The sequence below is a fragment of the Plectropomus leopardus genome, chromosome 2 (assembly GCF_008729295.1).
Source record: "Plectropomus leopardus isolate mb chromosome 2, YSFRI_Pleo_2.0, whole genome shotgun sequence".
NCBI lineage: Eukaryota > Metazoa > Chordata > Actinopteri > Perciformes > Serranidae > Plectropomus > Plectropomus leopardus.
The window spans coordinates 33,445,739-33,469,470 of record NC_056464.1 but is presented as its reverse complement, the minus strand read 5'-3'; the positions used below and the strand labels follow the sequence as shown (position 1 = coordinate 33,469,470).

At 41.8% G+C, this 23,732-nt stretch overlaps 1 protein-coding gene across 5 annotated transcripts in view; it reads right to left on the bottom strand.

Moving 5' to 3' along the window:
- ephb2b (eph receptor B2b) overlaps positions 1-23,732 on the bottom strand; it is a 190,143-nt gene that overhangs the window by 53,643 nt on the left and 112,768 nt on the right. For all 5 annotated transcript variants that reach the window (XM_042509373.1, XM_042509381.1, XM_042509389.1 and 2 more), the window contains exons 4-5: positions 6,384-6,539; positions 3,072-3,407 (exon numbers count right to left, since the gene is read on the bottom strand). In XM_042509373.1, the coding sequence (XP_042365307.1) occupies positions 3,072-3,407; positions 6,384-6,539 (492 nt within the window). The remainder of the gene's footprint in view (positions 1-3,071; positions 3,408-6,383; positions 6,540-23,732) is intronic.

Genomic DNA, 23,732 nt, shown 5'->3' with positions numbered 1-23,732 from the left:
TCCCTAAATCGACTAATCCTTGCAGCTCTAGGAGTGTTATGATACGCCTCCTGTTTGTGACATTAGACTTGTGTCACCACTCTCTCCCCTGTCAGACCCAGTTAAAGTAGTGTAACACAGACACAGACACACACACACACACACACACACACACGCACATACACACTATGTAGTTTCCACCCTCAGCCCCTGAGAGAGAGAGCATCCGATTTGCAACTCTCTCCGCTCATTAAATGTCATACAAAGAGAAACATTTTATAGGCAGCTCAAAGCCAAAGTAGCTGGCTTACTTGTGACTCATTATTCTAAAAAGGCTTGGAGGGCATTTCAAGGCTTCTGCGTATTCAACACAATACAAGTTTGGGGGAATTAGTCATATGCTTATAAAACGGGCTCAAGCGCCATTCAGCACGCCATCTCCTTTTGTGTGGCATTACAGTGTGTAATCAAGCGCCGCACTTTCCAGGGCAATCACGTCCTTTATCACAGAGGAACTGTCGCCAACCACCTACGGAGTGGGAGGATAAGCCCTGTGGGTAATAGAGTGTGGTGGGTGCTTGATTGGGTATGGTGAGTGAGAAGTTTCGCTCACATCTCCCAGCGACCCCTCCTCCTCCTGCGCCCCTCACACCAACAAGTCATAGCTGAGGACAGCCATCCGCACGAGATATGGGACACACTTTCACGCCACTTACTTTCAATTTGCTCATTTATTCGTTGCTTTCATGGAAACCAGTCAGCCTCTGGCCCAGTGCGAGCGTACTGAGGGACTGATTAACACACATACTAAATTTCAGACACTCTGTTTTTTGTTTTTCTTCATCCGACTCATTCTCTGTGTAATAGCGAGGCACAGAACTGCCTGCGGTAATTAAGGGTGACATGATGTTTATGTAACCTCCAAGCCTCACAAACCAGATGCAATTATGGGCTCCTGGTCCCTGTGACCTCAGCCCTGTAGCATAGCACCGCGAAACTGCAATCCCGTGTCCCTGGGGTGCGCCTGGTTTTGCAGGGTGATGGGGGGGAAGGTGGGATGCTGGAGTGGGGGCGAGCAAGAGTTGAGTTCTTTTCACAGCTCCCTCTGACGGGAGCTCTCGCCGCCTAATCCAAAGTGACGGGCACTTCAGTGGAGAGGGCGCAGAGCCCCCCAATTTCCGCCAGGAACCCACGGCAGGGGAAGCAGAGAAGCCAAGGGTTGGGGTGGCAGACTTGTTGTGGCCCAGTGAGAAAGTGCGGGGCAGGGGCCTCATTACAACGCTTAACTGCACTCACAGGCCCTCATTAACCCACCACACCAGTGACTCAAATCAAAACAGACAATAAAAAGAGGTCGCCGTTTGAATAAAGGCCTCCATTTTAGTGCAACTCGGACTTCCAGCATTGTAACCGAGTACTTTATGGAGCTTTTACACAAACAGATTTCTGTAAACACTGCAGCTTGCTACAATGGGTCAATTTACGTGTAGGAATCTCCTCTTAAATGTGGTCATCCAGCTTGTATACTTTCTATTTGACTGCTTCCACTTTGTGGACATCTGGGAATTCCAGAGCAAAGTAATGAGCGAGTGAGAGTGTAGTTAAACAAAACCCAATATGTCCGCTGTCATAAAAGCACAGTAACACAGCGCTTTAGGTAGCTCAGTCGCAGAAGCTCCAGAGCGGGGGAATGCATGATGAGAGATGACAGGCACTTACGTATGTCACTAATGGGATGCAAAGCCAGTGCAAAGATAAAGCCCGGCCTGTACCCCCCCTCCGCTCATCAGTGCTTAGAGAAGAAAAGCTTGGCACGCCAAATGATGCGTTTCATAGAGACAATTAAAGAGCAAATCAATGCTGCTGCCTCTGTGAAATAATTAGAGATGCGGCCGACTTCAACTGCAACCACGTAGCGGAAGACATGCAAAGCTCTGATGGTCGCAGAAGAGATATCGAGGGAGATTTTAAAGTGTATCTCTAGAAGATGCTGCTGATTAAAAAGTTACCCCAGACACCGAGGGAACCTGTTTTTCATTAAACTTCAGAACAAACTGGGATACTGGTTCCTTTGAAGTATTATTTTACTTTACTAGGTACCTCAAACAGAGTGTGTATATGCCTATACTGGGGATACTCAACTTGCTGTGCATGGGGGCTGTTTTTGCAAAATGAAGGGAGGCCAGCCCAATACATGTTTCTACGATTTTGGGATATTTCTAAGCTTTTAGGACAATTCTTAGATTTTAGGTTGTTTTAGGCTTTTAGTACATTTCTCAGTTTCTTAGGATATTTCTCGGATTTTAGGACACTTATAGGACTTAAGAATGTTTCTAGGATTTTAGGACATTTCTCAGATTTTAGGATTTTTCTAGCATGTTAGGATGTTTCAAGGATTTCAGGACAGTTTTTAGGACACTAAGGGCTAAGCTAGGACCTCTGCTGAAGGGTGCGGAGATGCTCTATTAGCACTGCTTTTGATAAACAGGCTCTTTTTCTATGCTATTTGATGTTTAATGCAGTCTGGCACCTTATGTACACTAAAAGTACAAAAATAATTCCCAGCGTGTATCACTTACTACATCTATGCTTACACACTGTTTTTCGCTCCTTTTTTTAATGTTACACTACAATCAAGTAGGTGGCTGAAAATAGAGCTGTAATCACTGAACAGTAGATAAAGTGGAGAGACAGCACCCAGCCCTCTCTCAGCTTCCAGTCTGAAAAACATGGTGATGAGGTCACACTGTTAAGACCAGCAGGCCATCACATACTGTCTGTCACATCATCAGCGGTACTCTCTTTCCTGTTTTAGAGCTCTTAATCTGCATACATCACCATACAGGAGAGGAAAGAAGCTGACTTAGTGGAGGTCTATGCACTGTGCATTATGTGCTTGTACAGGGAACAAGTGTGATGAAGAGGTACTGTACAGGGCATACACGACAGAGGAGAAACACAGAAATAGACATGGAAATGTGAAGAGAAGAGAAGAGAAGAGAAGAGAAGAGAAGAGAAGAGAAGAGAAGAGAAGAGAAGAGAAACCACATGGGGAATATAAAGTGTAGAGAGAGACAGATGGGCCCACTTACCAGCCTGGTTAGTGGTAATGTTGACTGAGGCGTACTGAGGGGAGTAGGGGCTCTGATCTGACACCCCGTTGACAGCCTGCACCTCAAACGTGTACTGTGTGTGGGCCAGCAGGTCACTAATGTAGACCCGGGGCTCTGTCAGGCCCAGCTGACGGGGTAAAAACTGAACATTGTCCCCGCAGCGGGTGCAGCCTCCCCGGCCTCCGCCGCAGCTCTTGCAGATAATGTTGAAGACAACGTCCTCGCGGCCCCCCGAATCCCGGGGAGGCATCCATTCCAGCATCACAGAGGTTTCATTCACACTAGAGATGACAGCTTGTGGAGCTGATGGGACGGCTGGAAAACACAAGAGACATTCTGTATTTAATACCTGAGTAATTAAAACAACACACAGATACTTTAGGATGTGAGACCTTTGGTGAAAGTGTTGTGACCACTGCAGACCTCTTTTACCAACATTGGTGCAAATGTGCAAGGTTTAAATGCAGGAAAACCTGCTTTAAATAGGAAATGGACTCTTTTTCCATTGCCAGTAGACCAGAACCGTGTACACAGCTCTGCAGTGGACAAGTGTGCCTTTCTGTCTTCCTTGTTCTTCTGATGTGTCATATTCGACATGCTCAAAAACAGGTTAGTAAGCATACCAAAACAGCCAGTGTAGGCCAGTGTAAATGCTACAGTGGTTATTTGATTTTTTATTTGTATCTGTTACTTATTCAGTCTCTCCTTCAAACTCAGTTTTGACTAATTTAGAACAATGTTCTCATGCTGCTTTTACAAAGATGTACGGTATTTTGTGGCAGCACATCACTGCATTGTGCTGCAAAAGGGGTGAAACATACTCATGTCCATCACTGCCAGCTGAAGCTGATCAGTACTGGAGCCGTTATATACCTTTAACTATTGCAGAATCATTTGTCATGGGAGTAAATGCTGATTGTAACTTTTCCCATTAAATACAAAAGCCAGATGTTAGTAGGTTTTTGTGCTGTGGGAAAGGGGCTTTAGTCACTATCATGTGGTCCTTTGTTTATAAACAAATCTTGATTATAGCCGCTTACATATATCCTACTAAATGAACAAAATTGACCAGAGCCACTGGTAAGTAGAGTGGCGGTATCAAGATTCCCCAAATCCACAATTTAATATGACTTTCAATTCAAATGTCACAATTCAGATCACTCTTCGATTTGAACTTTTTTTTCGGCACTCAAGGCTTTGCCATTGTTAGGCTGCTGAGTCTTGAGTCATGAAGATAAGCAGATCATTAATTTTACTCCCTGACAGTCATTTACATTTTCAAATTAATTCCATTATTTGGAGTGTACAACACACAGGCCATCTTATCAAATATAAATAATCTATTCAAAGTGTTCTAGCAAAAACATATTTCACCTGTCAATTGGGAGCAAAAAGAAGAGCCACTATATGGCAGGTGGTGGGGGATCGCCAATCCTACTTTTGAATGCCATGATCGAAACTGACATCTCATTTCAACTGATTTCTGATTTAGTTTTGATATTGTTATACTGCAAAGTGGTAAGAGTTAACAATTGGTTGGTTAGACATTTTTGGCAATATTCTGTGGTTTTTCTTCGATTTTTTTGCTAAAAAAATGGGAAAAAATATCTTACATGCAAAGAATACAGTAAAAGACCGAGACATGATATGAGCCACAGCTTCAAGGACGCTGTACTTTTTCATCAACTACATTCCACAGCATTGTTATAACTTTATGATGGGTGCTGTGCTTTGTTCTTGATGGCGTACAGGGCATAATTACCAACTTAAATAACACAGGAGAAAATCCACCAGCTCACTACGATACTATAGCTTCTTATAGACGTCTGAGCGGACTGCGCTCCGAGCTGGCAGCGCCTCCTCCCTCGGGAGGCCCATTTACACTCTCTCATTTTCCACGCTGGTGTCCACTCTGTCAAGTGTTTTCTTAACATCTATTCTTGACAATTTTCTCATGGAGCATCGTATAGAGTTACTGCTGCCGAGAGGAACCTACTGTTTCTCCTATTGAGACATTCTTAGCAGCCAGGCATTACAGGGTGGAAACTTTCCACATGGTGCTACATGTTGAGTGACAGGCCAAACAAACAAACAATGAGGACTGTTTATCTTTTACAGGCATGTGCACCTAATTATGGAAGTCGTACCCTCGAGTACTAATGAGATAAACAGTTCCACTCCGCCCACAACATCCTAAATCTGAATCGATCACTTTTTATTTAACCTCCTTTTAATTGGCAGCAATTAACAGATCTCCGGCTCTGGAAGGAAGCCCGTTGGAGTGCCCTTCGTGGTGTCTCTCATACATGGAAACATAACTCCTCCTTGGCATCTCCTTCCTGGGGAGGAGGACTAATATCCCCCCCATTAGCTGGCGGGCCGCTCTGATGGGCCCATTCCCTCGCTTTAATCAGGCCGGGCCCTGCTGCGCTTAATACGGGTGACGTGACGCTGCTGCTTTCTCATTCACAACAGCTGCTCGACTCCCAGAGCCAGGCTTATGCAAATCTCCTTTGTTGGAGACCATCAAATCTTTTCCCTCCTCTCTCCCTTTCAACAGGCGGAGAGGCAGAGTGAGGAAAAAACACTACCAAAAACGTTGAAAGGAGCTTTTTTTTTTCTCACTCAACCCTGTTTTGTTTTAGTTAGACCACACTCTATGCACCGATTCTCTGTCTTTCTCACACACACACACCACGCCTCTCCATCTCTCTTAAATTGCCTCTCCTTCTTCATTCCTTTCCCTTGTGCTTCACCCCCGCCCTCGCTCACTCGCTCACTTTCACTTTGGTGTATCCTTCCGTCTCTCTCTCTCTCTCTCTCAACCTCGGTGTCAGCCTCAAATTCAAATTCAAATTCAAACAGCTTCATTGGCATGACAAGAGAGAGTCTCGCCTGGGCTCATTCTCCGTGCCTGCCCCTTCTCAAAGCTACGCGCCCTGGCCCAGTAACCTCTGGTCTGGCTTGGAGTACGGTGCTGTGTGATGTTGAGGAGGGGCGGCCGAGCCTTGTGTGTGGGGTCAGATCTGTGGACAGCCACACTATGGGCATGTCAGCGTCGTGTTCGTGTGAGGGACAGCTCTGACAGGGTTTCTCTGTTTGGAGTTACACAGACGACCACTGTCCTTTGATCCCGGGGCTCTTCTGCTTGCGGGTGTGAAATGTGTATGTGTCAGAGAGCTCATATTTGAAATCAAAGACGTTGTGGGTACGCACTCATGTCTGTGTACTCTGTGTGTGTGTGGAGCTCGAGTTTATGTTCACATATAATAACCTCAGACCTATACGTACTTGTGCACGGCATCTGGAGAGGATCTGAGTCGGTGCGGTAGTATCCGTTGCGGCAAACGCAGTTTATGGCGCCTTCGCTGGTGGTACGGCTGTTGATGGGACACTGCATGCAGGGTTCATCTTTTTGAGTTGGCTTGAAAAATCCAGACGGACAGGCTGAAAGACAGAAGAGAATAGGTGTGAGAATTTAGACGAACAAACACTTTATTTTATTTTTTCAAAAAGCACAGAAAATGTAAATTGATGTCCGTGTATCAAAAACTTTCATAGCATAAAAGCAGCAGGACAATTGAGCTTAAAATACAATGTATAGATACAACTTTAGTTCCTATTTTTTGATTAATCACTTAATCTTTTATTTCAGAAATGTCCAAAAATTTCAGTGGCCTCGAGGGGTCAGAGCACAAAATTTCATAAAACACAACAACTTCATTGTGTTTTGTGAAATGTGGTTGTTTTTTGTGAAATGTCTTGTTTTATGAAATGTTGTGGTTTTTGAGATGATGTGTTTTCTGAAATGTTGTGCTTTTTAAAATGTTGTGTTTAGTGAAATGTCATCTTTTGGGAAATGTGTTTTCTGATTTTTTTTAATAAGTAATGCTTAGATTAGATTCTCATTACACAATCATCATGACCGAAAGAGTTCATAATAGCAATTTTATGGCAATATCTGTTTTCTAAAAGTGCTGTCAGTCAAATTCATCTTCGACTTTGTTTATAGTGCATTTTGTCTCTTGTTTGACTAATGAATTACACTCAAAACACGAGTGCAGGTGGGTGAAGAGTAGGGCTGGGTATTGTTTGAAAAATTACAATACCAGTACCCTTAAAGTGATATTGATATCAACAGAGTACTTAATTCAATACTATCAAGTGAACAGAAGCATTCAGTTGCATAAATGCCAAAGGCATCTAGTATTGCAATACTTCCGGACGTTTTGGTGGCATCCCAGTACACTGAACTGTCAACTCTGTCAAATTCACCCGACACACCAGAGACAGTTTGGGCTGCAGCTGCTGTGGTAGTGGGCCAATCCCACGTTGCATCAAATCAAAGAACACTTGCGGTGATTGGCTGCTAGCAAAACCATACATACAGCCATTTCTTTTTAGATCTGGGTACAAAAAGGATCAAATGCAGGTATCGTTTATCGGGAGATGTTTCGATTTTACTTGCTCATTTTGGTCCAAACCTTAAATATACTGCGAACCAATACCCAATACCCTACCCCCTGTTGGGAAGAGAGTCTGTAACCATAACTGTAAAAAACTGTACAAAAAGAGGAATTCTCCTTTATGGGTAATGAGAAAGAAACCAGATGGTGTTGGAGGAGGGAGACAAACCGAGAGGGAAAGAAACAGAAATTATTTAAGAGTCACTGTATTATTTACACAATATCATCATCTGTGTATTATTAACAGGATATCAATATTTCATTTTTAAACGTCATGACTATCGTCATCTCTAACACCCTTAGTCATAACCTGAAGTGCTTGCAAAGATATTGAATTTACACAAATATACATCGGGTCACTATAAATGCAGAAGCCTGTATAAACTGTATTTATACTGTGAGAGAAAAATAAAGTTTATGATTCCTTCTCTATTATTTCTTCTATGTTTCAAGTGCTTTTCTTTAAGCTACATCTAACAGGTATTTGGTTACAACTTGTATTGCAAGAGAAGCCATCAAGTGACCAGAATTCAAAACAAGCCCGAAAAACACAGACCACGAGTCCAACATATAAATATACATCAGTGTAGCCTGACATATAAATACACATCCGTGAAGCCTCGCATGTGAGGCAACTCTCCGCAGATATGGCAACATGGCAACATGTTGTAAGTTTGCTTTGAATTATTCACTATGCTCTAGTTGCCTGAGAAATCTCGGAAGTGCCCTGCATTCTGCTAAGAGCCCTTTTAAGGGCCTCTCTGTGAAAACCTGGGAGGAAAGTTTCATCCACGATAGAGACGATGAAGAGCTCACACACCACGGCTGCCGGTAAACTCTGTATCTGCGTGTGTGTGGGTGAATCACAGGCTGCCGTGTATGGGGTGAATCTGTTTGTACGTTGCCATAAGCATCCGTCATTGCAGCAACAAACAAATGAGCTTAGCTGTCTGTGAAATCCCCTTATCCCCTCCTGAGTCACATACCGCCCAGCCTAAACCTGCACCACTACAAAAAATAACCTGTTTTCCAGCATTTGCACCTGCACCATGTCAAGAGCTTTTTTTTCTATCTTGGGCAAAAGCAGCTACGGTTTTGCTTGAGGTAATCCAGCTCCCACCTGCCCCGCCGATAAAGGAGAAAATACAGAGGTGTTGAGACAGAGGTGTTGGAAGTACAGTAACATAAAAAAATTCACACACGGGACACGCTGCATATCCAGGTTAAAACCCCTCAGGTCTGCCAGATCTGTTGTTTTTCTTTAGTAACACTGAAACAAGCACAAGAATTTATTGAGTCCGATGAAAGGCAACAAAATAAAGCAGCTTTTCCACGAATCTATGCCTCTTGTTGTAATACATTTCTTTTTAAGTTAAAGCTGGTAGGTTTATAGAAATATTTTCTTTTCATCAAACAGCTTCCCTCCCATTTTCTCTATATTTCTAAAAAACTTACTGCAGCTTTCTGCACTGTAAAGTAATAAAAATACAGACACTATTTCATTCTGAGGCCGTACTGGCAATTACAGCTCAACTGTAGCATCTGGAATATGGAAACATCTGCAGCTGCAACTCCCATTTAACAGAGGCCAAATCACAAGGCAGAATTAGTCCCGGGTCCAATCCCAATGTTTATATTAGACAGACACATCACTGTACTCAGAGACCCTACAGGCCGAGGATTAATGTCCCTTTTCCCCGTTGTAACTCAAAGTACATTACTCAGTCAGCGCCATCACCTTCTAAATCTGGCCATTATGGTGATTCAGAAATTGATGTTTTTAAAACAGAAAGCCATGAACGCATGTGTTTAAGATGTGCTGTAACAGCATTACAACATGTGAAAGCAAATAAAGGTTTAATGTTTCGGACTGTAGCTGTGGAAATGGATGCAGTTTTGTGAATTCTATTAGTCTAGCTTTCTCACCTTTGCAAGAAAAAAGTGGTTCAATATAATTGACAAACCACATTGCTCGAGAGTAACAGCATCACTAATAGTGTGTTTAAAAGTGACACCGTTTTTATTAATTGCACATTATATCGAACAACTTTGACTTTTGCACGAATATAAAAAAAAGAAAGAGCTCTGTCTTCACTGCTTTCACTGACCTGCAAATACCTCAGAATTTAGAGGGGACACAGAATGATACAAGGGACACCAAAAAAAACCAAAAATAAACCTACATTCAGTCTAATTCTGTGGAAAACACTGAGCAGTATCATAAAATGTAAAAGTTCATAAATGTCTAATATTTATGACTTAAACTGTGAAAATTTAGGGTTTAAACAATGTATTTTTTGGTTTATTTTCTGGATACTCTACAGTGTTTTTTTTAATTCTATTAGTCTAACCTACTCAAGGAGAAACTTTAAGTGGTTCAGTATGATTGCCCAAAACAGACTGCATGAGAGTGGGCGTGGTAAACTCAGCTTCACTAATACAGTCTGTTTAAAAGAGCAGTTAACGGACCCGCAAAAAACTCTGAATTTAGACAGGGGACACAGAATGGTACAAGGGTACATACATGCATTTAAAAGAAAAGAAAAACAGTTTGCTGTGTGTCTGTCACACAAGTCACAAACTGATGCTGAGGGAAAATGAACTCAAGGAGAGCTCAGAAACTGTGTTGACAGACTTGCAAAAAAACTCAGAATTTCGAGAGGGGAGACAACATTTTACAAATGGGACACACATGCATTTTAAAAGAAAACAACAGAAAAAAAAAAAATTGCTGTCGTCAACACCATATTGCTTGAGAGTGGGCAAGATCAGCTTCTTTAAAACAGTTTGTTTAAAAGAGAAGTTCTTTTCCTTAAATGCACCTTATTTTCTTTCTAAGTATTTTTGACTTCAGCACAACAACAAGAAGAAATTTAAGTGAATGGGAACACATTTGAATTATGACTTTATGCAAAACACAAGGGTGTGCCTGATAGTTATAAAGCAGTGTGTTATTTTTGGTATATTATCAGAAATGTCAGTGGTAGAAGGAGCTATTCCAAAATAAAACTGAAGTAATCTTGAAGATCTTCTCACTAAGTATTAGCTTTGACATGTTTTTCTTCTCCCATGATTGATGGGGGAAAAGGTTTCGGGTACAGAGCGAAACATGAGGCCTGGACATTCACATTGCCAGTCAACAGGGTCGCTGAATGAGGCCCAGGCAACAGCTATGTGGGGAATTGGGATCGAACCTCGGCGGCACAGTGAGGTCTATGGGAGTGCAGCGCTCCGAGGAGCAAAACACCAAAGGAAGCAGCATAAAGAGGTAGTGAAGGGGGAGAAGGAGAGGGGAGAAGTGTAAAGATGGGAACAAAGACACGAGAGGGGAGAGGTGGGGAACGGCTGTGTTTGGGAGTTTTTTTCAGCCAAGGAATTCAGCGTGTTACTGTGCCCGCAGTGAATGTATGTGTGCTGCAACAGTATGCAGACTGCGCATAACAATCAGCACAATGACTTTAAGATCTGCATGGGGACGAAAATGAATGAGGAAAATTGATTAGTGCTTATAAAACCCCACGATGCCTTGCTGCCACAGCGGCTGTATTTAAATATGCTGTGGTAATTGTTGGATGGCACACTGGTGGGTAATGCAAATTCTTCCAACTACACACCAAGCATCCAAAGACACCATCTTTATTGTCTGATGCAAGTCTGTTCCAATTGGGGTAAAACCTATTCAAGGAATGAATATTTAGAGAACTTTTATGAATATTTTTACCATATTTTGGCAATTTCAGAAAGTTTTACACAACCATTTGTATTTATCTGAGGGGGGGAGAAGGCAGAAGCTGATCAAATACATTTTAAGCACCTGGGAGCACTTTATTTATTTATTTTTTTAAATTTAATTTGGCTTAGGAAAGGAGCATAGCTTTAAATGATTGTATTTTACATTCAAATATTACAGGTTTGATTTCTTTAAAAATCACAAAATTCTGCAATTACCATAGCCAAAAACTATTAAAAGAGAAAATCACTGGATTTTCCCATTTTTTCATCATCAAAATTTGCTTAATTCTACATGTTTCATTTAAAGTTTTGCTAAAAATAAGCCTTTTGCACTCACTAGAAGTTTGACAATCACAAAAAAACAAGGCTTTTTTCAACTCGAGGACTTTGTTTTTAACTTTGAAAGGGTATTTTTCAAAAAAAAAAAAGAAAAAAGTCTGCTGTGCAGAGTTACTGATATTACCGCTGTTGTGCACAGTTTATTTGGGAAAGTGGTCATTATGTGCCCATTATGCTTATCTTGCTTTGCGTGCGCTGTAATGTGTGTGTGTCTGTGTGATGTGTATGGCCAATACTGCTGAAATGCACATAACTCTTGTGTAATCATGCAAATTTCAGGAGGGGTTTGAATTTGGCTCAGGAAATTTGCTCTTTCTTTTGGTGATAACTTCACTTCTGTGCTTTTTAACTATTGCATTGGTTTCAATACCTACATTTGGCGTAAATGTAAAAGAAAAATTGTTATTTTTGGTGGAGGGAGGGAGGGTCATGCAGTTTCTCAAGAAAAAGTATTTGTAGCTTAAGGAAGGTTAAAAGAAAAAAAAAGAAACACCCCAGCCACCACTTTTCTGATGAATAATATACAGCTAACTACGCCTTATGAGAAAATTAACACATATGTATTAAAATTATACATGCTTAAAATGTCCTTAAATAGTATACTACCCTTGGTTGATTGACTGTTATTAGATTTTCATTTTTGCTTTTTAGATTTTTATCTTAATTTTACTTTATTTTGTACTTTTTGGGGGGGATATTTGCTTTATATTCATTTACATGTCCATGCTAAAGTTACAAAAGCACAATAAAATATATGCATAACAAAACTTAATGCTTTTAACAAAAAGAAAAAGATAAACCAACTCCTACTCAAAGTTGGCAAATATTTAAAAAAAAAAATGCTGCATTGTAATGTCGATAGTTGACATATTTCCTAAAATATTTAACTCTGTAGTTTGTTTTGTCCAACATGTACCGAATAACTTTAGCTCATCAAAATGATTCAGGAGATGCAGAGTACAAAATCCATTACAGAAAAGTAAACAGCTTTCACCAGTAAAAGTCTTATTTTTCAGGGCATTTGCTGCATCCCTCTGTGACAAAGCCCTCTCATCTGCCACCAAAAAGTTAAAACTATCCTTGAATTAAAGTATTTGTGAAAACTATCGTCTCCAGTTCAAGAGGACACAGTATTATATGTCTTGGCATGCCTCTCCGCCCTGCCACGGTCATTATTTTGGGGAAATATTTGGGGAATTTCCACTTTATGCCCGGATGACAGATTTTAAGAGTTGCAAAGTTGTCTGGTGTCGGATGTAGAGAAGCAGAGACGAGGAGAGCAGTGATTAAAAAACAGATCAGAGCTTTAATTCCCTACCTCCCTGCCTGCCCAGATTGCTGCTGTTGAGCTGTTTGATCACCATCCTGGCAGTCTTGCTCAACATGCGAGAGCTGAAGGCTGTTTTTTTTAATGTTTCCTCTAACTTCAGATATCCTTCTGGCAAGAAGAGTTAATTACTGCGAGAATATTCATTGACAACAGCTCCTCTGTTGTTCCTGCTTCCTATACTTAAAAAAAAAAACCCACACGCGCTGCTATTAATATCATTAATATGATCAAGCAAACATGCCACGTTTTGAGCTGTCACATCTCTGGGGAACGTGGATTCTGGAACTGGGACAAACAATGAAATGTGGCAATAAGTCAAGAATAAAGGCCACACAGAAAAAGATTTAAGATAATTTCTAAACACTTCAGACTCAGTTTAGAGCTAGTTGAGTCAAAAGGTCCAGAACACCTTAAATATGATCCAGAAACACTGCAGGCACTCTTAAATCTTATATTTAAAAAACAAATGAAAAACTTCTGCCAGTGGGGTGAGATAGTTTTGTTTCCGAGGTTGTTTGATCACTTAAAAACAGAGTATTACATTACTTTAATCTAACACTTAAAACTGGGTCTGAATAATGCCTCCCCCACACATTCCTAACCCCCAGCTGCTTGTGTCTGTCTGTGTTTATGACTTTTAATAATATATAGTGACATAAAGGCTTTAATTAGAGGTTTTAGCTCGACTCACTGAATAAAAATAGGACTGCGAGAGCTGTGAGAGGCAAGTCGCTGCGCAAGGGTGCTACTCAGATTTTTACAGCAGGTAATTTGCTGGTTGTTTCAAAGGTTTCCTGAATATTACAGCCGGGAGATTTATAGCACGGTGAAGAGGAGACCTGCAGCAAAAACCATCTGAATCCTACAAAGCGTGTCATGTGTGAGAGAGAGGAGAGGGACACACAAAGAATGAGAAGGAAGAAAGAGGAAGTGCTGTGTGTTGTTTATGGTTGTGATGCCGACACGACCAGGTACTAGAGCTGAGCGATTAATCAGATTTTATTTTCAATTGCGGTTTTGGCTTCTTTTGATTTTCAAAACAAGATAATTGAGATAAAATGATTTTGTGCCGCATGACGAGTCGACTAATGTTGCTGCTGTTTTTTGTCTTGTACTTTGTTAATCAAGCGCACACATGTCCAGCAGATGTGCTCAGCTCCTCCCCCAAATCCCGAACAAATATTTTGACACAAGTTAATAACAGTGTTGCCAACTTTCATCACTATGTTTACCACCTTTTTAGACCCAATTACTCATTTATTTTCAAAAAGCGACTAGCGACAATTTTACCGACTTATTCAGAACATCAGGGTAAGCAAGAAATGTATTCAAGTATATTATATTTTATTATATTATTGTTTTTCATTCCCACCCATGCTGCGCAGAATAATCACAGTCCGCTGCTCCTCTGACTCATCTCTACCCCTTTCTCATTTTGCAAAGCTACACTGCACAGGCACCGGCTGGGCCAGGAGCGGGGCGAGGAGCGAGAAAGATGCCACTGAGCATCCTTCATGACTGAACCTTGATTGAGAATTTTGTGTTATCAATCTTACACTTGGACAGGCAGACAAGAAAACCTATACAATTCGGTTCCAAAACTCATACAAGAACACAAACTATCAGCAACGTAAGACCAGAAACTCACTGTGTTCAGTGGAGAAAATCATGGTTAAATGGTGGCTTCAAGGAGAACATATTATAATGGCATCCGTTTGCTGAAGCACAGGGCTGTCTGAGGACAAGGTAAAGCAGTGAAAATGTTCTATATTTAGCGTACAGGTGTTTAGGTGGTCCCATTTTTATGCCTAAAATACATTTTACTGCTGCCCTCGTCCACAGTCCCCAGAAACACTAATTTCACCTCTTAGCTCTGGTGTCGTTGCTTTGTTGAGGATATTTCTGTCCAATGCTCATAAACATGTGACATCGCCAATGTGCAAATTATATAATATATATATAAAAAAATTTCAACTTTAAATATATGTATTGACATTTATTTCATTGTGAGTTAATGTTCAATAAAGGCATGATGTTCTCAAAGACAATGAGTAATTGTGTTAACCCTTTGAAACCTGAGCATACTCAACAAGACATGGCCCAATAATTAGCAAGAAATTAGTAAACGAATACAAGAAAATTAAAAAGAGAGAGAAAATAAGCACAAAAATGAATTAATGAAATTAATGAAAAAAAGTATATGAAGTAAAATTAAAAATATGTATACATGTTTCTGCAACATAATTCTAAACATATAATAACTATTTTTTTTTAATATAGTTTTCTGAAAATGTTTAAAGAAATTTTTAAAAGAATGTCCCCTTTTTAAAAAAGGGGACATTCTTGTCACCTCTTACTAATTTCTTGCAATGTGTGGGACACCTTTTGCCAAGTTGCTCACCGACTTTTCCCCCATGTTTTTGAGAGAAATTAAACCAATTTGCTCAGGTTTCAAAGGGTTAAACAGCTTGAAAAAGGCATTTGAATGTAGCTCAAGAAATCTGATGTGGATCCAGGTTTCAAATTGTTACAAAAATTGATTTCAATATAAATCAAAATGAGTGTGATTATTATTTTTTTGCCATAATCGAGGAGCCCTATCAGCTATAACAGGAAAAAAAACAAAGAACCCCGTGACTCTGGCGTGTCTGAAAGACTCAGCGCACACATGGCACATACAGAGCGAAACCAAACAAAGACAGTTGACATTTCCATCATGGCTGCCTGGGCAGCATTGGACACTCTGCGACTGCAACCAGACAATCAGCTGGCTGATACCAGGTAATCCAGCCTGAGGCCACACCTATTGAGGAAAAAAAAAACCAAACCCCGACGCCCATCCTCTTTCACCCACCGTCTCTCATCTACGCCACCCGACAGAAAGACTCTTTGTCCAGCAGTCTGAGGCATCACAGCAACAACAGCCCCCTCTTCTCCCCATGTCCCCCCTTTTCACGATCACATCCCTCCTCCCAAAACTGTTTTATTTAATGAACACACCATTAAAGAAGAGACAACGGAGACAAAGACAAGCAAGGTGTGTGTGTGTGAGTGTGTGTGTGTGGTGGTCAGAGTGTGAAAGAGAAAAGGCTAGAGGCGTAGAAAAAAAAATCAGAGGTGCTGTGTTTTGTGAGCACAGCAGGAAAAAGTGCTGAAAGCGGTGAAAATGGCCAGCGTCAGAGGGACTGTGTGTGTGGATGCTGGGTATTTCCCTGTATTCCATTGTGACCAAAGAGGCCGCTACAGTGTACGAGTTTGGGCCTCTGTTTGCTTTGGTGCCGCCTGTAAAAACTATTTATACGAATCACTGCAGGGGTAGATCATAGGCTGTCGTAAAGAGATGTGTGTGTTTTTACAAGATCTGTTCCTCAGAGGAGAAAATTAGATTAAGACAACCTGTTAGCTTTCGCAGTTGCTTTCTCATTACCTCCACCGCGACTACAGACCATCGGCCTTTGAACTGGTCACATCTAAGTAGAGCGTAACCTTGTGAAACGACAGTCATGGCCACAGATTAACCAGAGGAGAGCAGCCACGAGTTGTGTGTCTGTTCCTGGGAGTTAGGACAAGCCAGCCTCTCGCCCCCCCCTCCTCCCTGCGCCTCAGCACTTCCACGGGGAACACAAGCTAGCACTGTTTGCAACACAGGGTCTCCGCAATTCAATTAGGACCGCAGTCCTCCTTGCCGTCTAATTCAATCAGGCTTGTGTGAAAGCTATTAGACAACTGGCATTTGCTTCACCCCACACACACTGGCACACAAATGAGATATTAATTTCTCCCTCTAGGTTTCCATGTCTGGTGCAATTAACAGGTCTGGGACTCTGCGTGGCTCCTCACACTATAAGTCGGGACAGTGCCAGTGAGCGAGGGTGACCACCGATGACCTACAAGGTGTAAATCAGGCTCCTCTCAAACTCAAGGAGAGCACAGGGTCATTTAAATGGGTTATTTTCTGTGGACTATTCAATGTTTTAAAGGGAGAGTTCAAATTTTGTGGGGCTGTATGGGGTACTCATCTAAAATCAGTGGCTTACATGCTCACCGATATTCTCCTTTTATACCAAATATGACAACATTCTGAATTTGATATGGATCATGTTTTCTAAATTTAGCATTTTTCAATTAAGACGTGGAATATGCCAGAATTATTCTGGAGCATTTTTTGGACATTTATACAGCCAATTCAAATATTTCTGTCAACTGGGGGTTTTACTGCAGTTTGCAGCACACGGCTTCTTCTCTGTTTACAGTCAGATCTGTGCGTTGTCATGGATACGTTGTACACAGAACAACTCATGAATAGTTTGCAAGGCTGGAGCAGAGATGCAAGGCTACAATAAAAAAGCCTAATTTCAGGTCGGAAGAGGAAACACATCTACTTTAAAAGTATCAACAGGTTTTTGGCTTTGTGCAGATATCGCAGCACCGACTTATTCAAGAACGTGAAGATAGGAATGAAAGAGGAGGCTGAGCTTGCACAGTCCAAGTCCAACAAAGTGTGAAAAAAACTATTTTTATGCAAAGAAGCAAGCTGACAAGCGGCTCCAGCTGCTCTACCTTTTCCATATTTCGACATGATAAACGCAGAGTGTGCACAGCTGCATGTACACAGGAGTGTTAGTGAAATATTCATTTTCATTACACATGTAAACAGTTTAGTAGGAATATTGTCTTTTTTCAGAATAAGGCCAAAAACTGGACTATTCTGTGAATGTAAACATAATGTATTACAGACAGTAGATGTCAGTCGGTTTGGAGAAGCAGGCTGAAATCCAACATGGAAGCTAAGCAATGTACGGCTGTGAATCGGGGTCAGCAGCAAAAATTGGTTTGTTTGTGTTATTGTGTGACTTTAGTGTTTGAAAGGGTTAGTTCAGATTCACAACAATCACACAATAACACAAACAAACTAACTAGCTGAAGCAACAATAGCCCAGCAGCTCCCGTGTTCAGAGAGCTGGGGTCTTTGACGAGAGCATAGATGGAGAACTGAAGCCGTTAATAGCTTCCCGTCAGAATGGGCTGGTACGAAAGATAAAGCAGTGAAAATACTATCAATAAAGCACGCATAGCATTGATTTTTTAAGTGGGAATATTCTAAGGTAGCAAAAATATGGGGGTTTTTTTGCTCCTCATCCACAGCAGTACATGGTTAAGCTTCAAAGTTGGACTCCAGCCTGCGTCTCGAAACTGGGTGCCATGCCGACTGACATCTACTGTTTGTCATACACTGACTATGAATACGTATTCCAGACAAACCCAACAGCAAAAAATCTGAACTATCCCTTTAACTAAACTTCGAGGGCAGCACCACTGCATCACCAAATCGCGGTAATAAGTAACTAAAAAGGGCACTTTCATGGTCTGAGAGGAAAAACTTTGCAACCAGTTATTTTAATGATTAGGTTCCATTTTTTACTCCATTAACTTCAGTGGCAAATCTCAGACTTCGAGCTGGGAAAAGTGCCCAAAGACTCGCCCACAAGGCAGCTTTCTCACAAACATGCGATCTGTTTAAGTTCCTCAAACACTTCAGACACATGTTTACTGACCCAAACATCTTATATACAAGGATTCACGCAGACGTGCGTCTCTGTGGGAATGCGTGCTCCTGAACAGTACGTGACTTGTGTGTCATTGGGTATGGGAGGGCATAGAGATGATTGGAAGTGACTTTTCCTTGTGTCCCTCAGCATTTTGCTCTAAGCTGCATCTCCTCTGCAGTTGTCACAGAGCTCACATCCCCAATCCGCCCCCCCAGCAGGCTCCTGTGAGACAGATTAGGAGCCAAAGTGAGCAGCAGATTAGCTGGAAATGTGGGACACCTGGGAAATGAGCTCCGAGGGCGCAGGCTCCTCAGGAAGGCTCGGGCTCAAAGCGTACACACAAACAAGACATGTACTGTGCACAGCCCCTAAACACACAGGGCACTGAACCACACACACACACACACACACACACAGAGCTCATTTAATTCCATCTTCTTCCGATACATATACATCAACACATAAATAAGCAGGGACCATAAAGAAGAAAGCTGCTAATAAACCCCATCTGGCAACCAGCCAGAGGACAATTTCAGCTCATACAGCGAGGGCTTAACCTCATATATGTGGCACATATACAAGGCTCACCATCACAAGGTTTGGTATTTACAAGGACAAAAAGAAGTGCCGAGTACTGTCCAGAATGTCAGTAGCAGCTAAAAATACTCCGTAAGGGAAATATTAGTCATGTAACAACTGGTGTAAATTAATTCCCCACTAACTGACCTTATTTCTCATTATCTCCTTAACGTCAGCCATAAATAACACCAGCGGAAATGCCGCATGCATATATTGTGATATTGCAGCCCATTTTTTTCCAAAATATTGGACTCACTTACATGTATAATTAAGGCAGCAAGCAACAATATTTTCCATCATCCAATAATCTGACAATTATTTTTTGATTAATCTTTAAAGGAGGTCTGTACAATGTTTAGAGCACATCTGTGAATCAGAGGTTGTCTGCACATGGCTCTCAACATGGTAGCTGAGCTGCGGCTAGTAGCTAACGGTGCTAACAGCTGCAACAGTGCTGACAGAGCTAACAGGTTTAAATGAGGGAATCTGAGGGTGGGCGCTTCACTTCTATGACTACTATATGTTGCTGAAGGGGTGACCGACACTGAAGGATTTGATGACCTTTCAAGAAATGACATCACAATAAGCAAAAATGTCAGTGCAAGTGTTGAATATCTGAATATCATAAAGAGCTCATTTAAAGGTGTCAGAATAAAGAAAAATGCCCATTACAGTTTTGTTAAGGGAAACTTTTTTTTAGGGCTGCACCTAGCGATTACTTTTTTAATCGATCAATCTATCAATTATTTTTACGATTAATCTCACTGAATAATATGAATTGAATAACACTATAACTTTTCTCTAACAGAAATAATTATAACTAGTACATTTTTTCTGCATTAAAATAGTCCAGCCTTAACTGGGCATACCGCTGCCTGCTGATATGAGTGCTGTATTTTCATATTTATAAGCACATATTCCACTCATTTATGACGTTATGCAAGCTCCTGCACAGCTGACAACCCTGTCCTGAAAGTGTTTTAAAATAAAATGCATTGTATCAGCAACTGATGGCATTCTGTCCACAGAGACACAGTCAGATAGCTTTTGTTTTAAAAGGGAAGGAAGGAAGTTGAGGTAAAACAAATGTCTTTGTATTTCCTCATCTCTGTGACAGAGAGAGACTTTAAACTGCAGTATAAAGTGGTACAGAGTCAACAAACGCGAGCGTCACACGTAAAAAAACGGCGAGCCACTGTTTCTCTAGATGTGCTGCAGTTGACACGCAGCTGAGACGCACCTGACAGGCGCTGCTCAGACGAGCCGTGTGCACGCTCTAACTTGATAACATGAGCGCCAAAACAAAAACAACACGCTCTGCGCTGCTTACGCTGTCATGGCGCGCGCTGTGCCTTTTTTAAACTTCTTCACTTGACTGACTAACAGTCCAAAACCCAAAGATGATTTAGAACAGAGAAAAGCAGAAAATCTCCCCATTTGAGAATCTAAAAGTGATATTTATGTGGCATTTTTGCTCTGATAACTACCTTAAAATGATGAATCAAGTAATTAATGCTTTGTTGATTGATCAATCAATCAATAATCACTTCAGTCACACACCAGCACTTTGGTGTTACAGTACAATGAAGTAGTCATATACGCAGTGCAGCACCCCGCTTCCCGAACACTGCCCGGAGATAGTGCGTCATTCCCATGTGGCAAATGTTAGTTCCCTGATTCAAACAACGCTGGCAGAGTGGCCCTCTGTTAGAGACCACAACGCTCTCATGATGATCATCAGGTCATAAATACCAAAGGGAAAAAAAAATCAGTGAAAACTATCTTAACCACAGTATTTCCATACTGTCTGATAACTACCATCTGTCAATAGAGGAGGAAACAGAGATGAAAGGAGAGTATCACTGGAGCCATGCATGCAGCACAGTAATAACGTCTGGAATTTTCACTGCGCTCCCTTTTTTTCTCCGCCTTTTCCCACTTTTTTTTCAGCACGCGGGGGGAAAAAAAAGAGGCACAAATGTGGAATGGCGGAATTACAGGCATCTGAGCCAACACATACACGCACAGAGTAGGAATATGAACAAGGCTAGAGGGTGGGCGGTTGTGGGGAATAAAGCGGAAAGGGTCATTTCATGCAGGCAGATCACTTGACAGCTTGCTCTCCAGAGGATGGAGGGGTCCAATCAGGTTGCTGGTGGACCCCTTCGGTACACTGGGCTGCAGATGGCTGGGGTGTGGCAGCAGGCAGGTCTCTTTGTCGGCATTAATCTCCATTTAAGGCGGCATGTCAACCTTCAGGATCCACATCACACTGGAAACCTCTGCATTGTATCCCATCATCTGTACTGACGGACTGTTTCCAGATCTGGGAAAATGTCACTTAATGCAGATCATGGTGCATAATTTAAAAATATGGCGTGGTCCTCCATAATCTGGCCACCGAATGAGCCTCAGAGTGGGTAATTAATTCGGGCAAATTCTCTTCGCATAAGGATGGGAATTAGCAGATGTATGCGTGGTGTTCAGTGGTTACAAAACAGCCTAATTCAAATTAAATCAGCTCAATAATTTTGTATAATGATTAAGAATTAATCGCTTCGCAGCCCTAAATTGGGATGGCTTGCTTAAACTGAATAATGTTGCATGTTTTGCTAAAAAAAGGCCGCCACCAGTCCAGTGACATTCCTTGCAATATCTTTGTACAAGTTGCATAAAGTTCCTCTCCACCAAACAAAGCCAGTTTGGCCTTATTTAACATTGCATGCAAGCTGAAAGACTGTAAGCGTTCACTGTCATGTGACACCAAGTGTCAGTTGTGCTTGTAGGGCTTCAGTGTTCCTCATGCTGGGAAGTGGTGAGAAAAGAAATACACCTGTGTTTTCATGAACAGCAGCGCCTGAAAGGGCAGACACAGTTTCTAATTTGAAACAGGTAGGAAATGAGGAAACTTAGAAGCGATCAGATGTCAGTGTTAAGCAGTCATTGTTGAAGCAGACAAAAGATTGTGGGCAGCCTCCACCCACCCGAACACCCATGGGAACAGATCACCTGCTGCACCGCAGGATGCACCGAATAGCAGAGCATCAGTGTAAACACCCACACACCTATGATGACACGACTGTGCAGAGGGTGCAATGATGAGTTCTCCTGGAAAGCACCTGACTTGCTGTTATGCAGTGGACTTCAGCTTTTAGATATTTCACTCTAGGTATTGTTTTGAGTCTGCTATTAATGTGCTGGGATGCTGCTGTGATGTCAACAAATGCACATGGTGGGTTTCTGCTGCACGTGGTTATGTTTGAGCAACAAAAGCACATGGCAACCAATGCCAGGATGTCAATAACAACAGCACATGCTGGCATGGAAGACTGGCCCATAAGGAGCAGAGAAAAAAACATCACATCAGACTAACACATAAATGTCTGGGGTTTGTTCGATCCATCTACCGCCCGCCCTGCTCTCCCTATAGGCACCTTCATACTCCTACCATCAGCATTTCAACCTGTCGTCCCCAGCGGTGTATCATACAGATGCAACAGGTTCTGTCTGCTAACGTTCTCAACTGACGCAGACCATCTGCATATCATGCTGCCGCGGCAGGTGCCGTCCGGCTGTCTGGCAGCATATAATAACACAACGAATGGTTCTGTTCGGCCACGTTCTCAACTGACGCCATCCAGCACCATATCATAGGATATGCACAGCCTGGCACCTATTTCTCACCTGCATTGTTTTCAGAAACACATTTTAGCGGCGTTTTTAGATGTAATAGCGTTTGAGTTTGTGAACAGGAAGTTGGTGCCACACTGCATCCTGTACTGCGAAAACAGATGCTGAAAAAACTCACATGGTAAAAATGTAAAAATAAATGGTAAAAATTAGGCAGCACTGATCAAATATGAACCAAGAAACATGTTTTACCTATCTCTTTAACTGTAATACAAGACTGTTTCTTGCTGGCTTGCCATCATTGGTTCACCTACGAGTTTATTACATCTGGTGTGACAGTGCATTCTGGAAGTTGAAGATTTTCTTCTGCTTAACCAACAGCTTCCTTTTCTCTGTTTTCTTTTGTCATGCAGCACCAATTCCAAAAGTATTTATGCCTTTCTCCTGCAAAAACATCCTGGTTTTATTAAAAGACCATCTATCCAGCAGTAAAATACTTCTTTAAGGAGTTTGCAGAGGACTGTGTTTACAGCAGTTCTCCTCCAGACACACAGATCGATGTGTCTGAACTCTTTATGAGTTTTGACTGGGGCTGTCAGAGCCTCAGCCTCACCAAACCCCCAAATGCGCCCTTTTCTCAAGGACAGCTAGTTGCTAGGGCAACAGGAGCCATTGCCATAGACAGCTTCCCTGCTCCGTTCCGCAGGCTGCACCCGGACCTTACAGCCCTGATCACAGCTTCGGACTGCTGATGATATTGGGACTGGGTGGAGGTGGAGGTGGAAAAGGTAAGACGGAGGAGAAAAGCGGGACCAATGGAGGGTAGATAACCTCGGTGACCTGCGGAAGACACACAGTGAATTGTCCTAGAATTCACATAATTGTCTTGGTGGAGATAAGAAGCAATACAGGATGAATTACGCTGTCCAGTCCGTGAAATAAACAACCTGTTAAAGTTGCCTTTTTTTGGAGCTTGCTGGAATTTGTAAAATATCATCAGCTTCATGCTGATTTC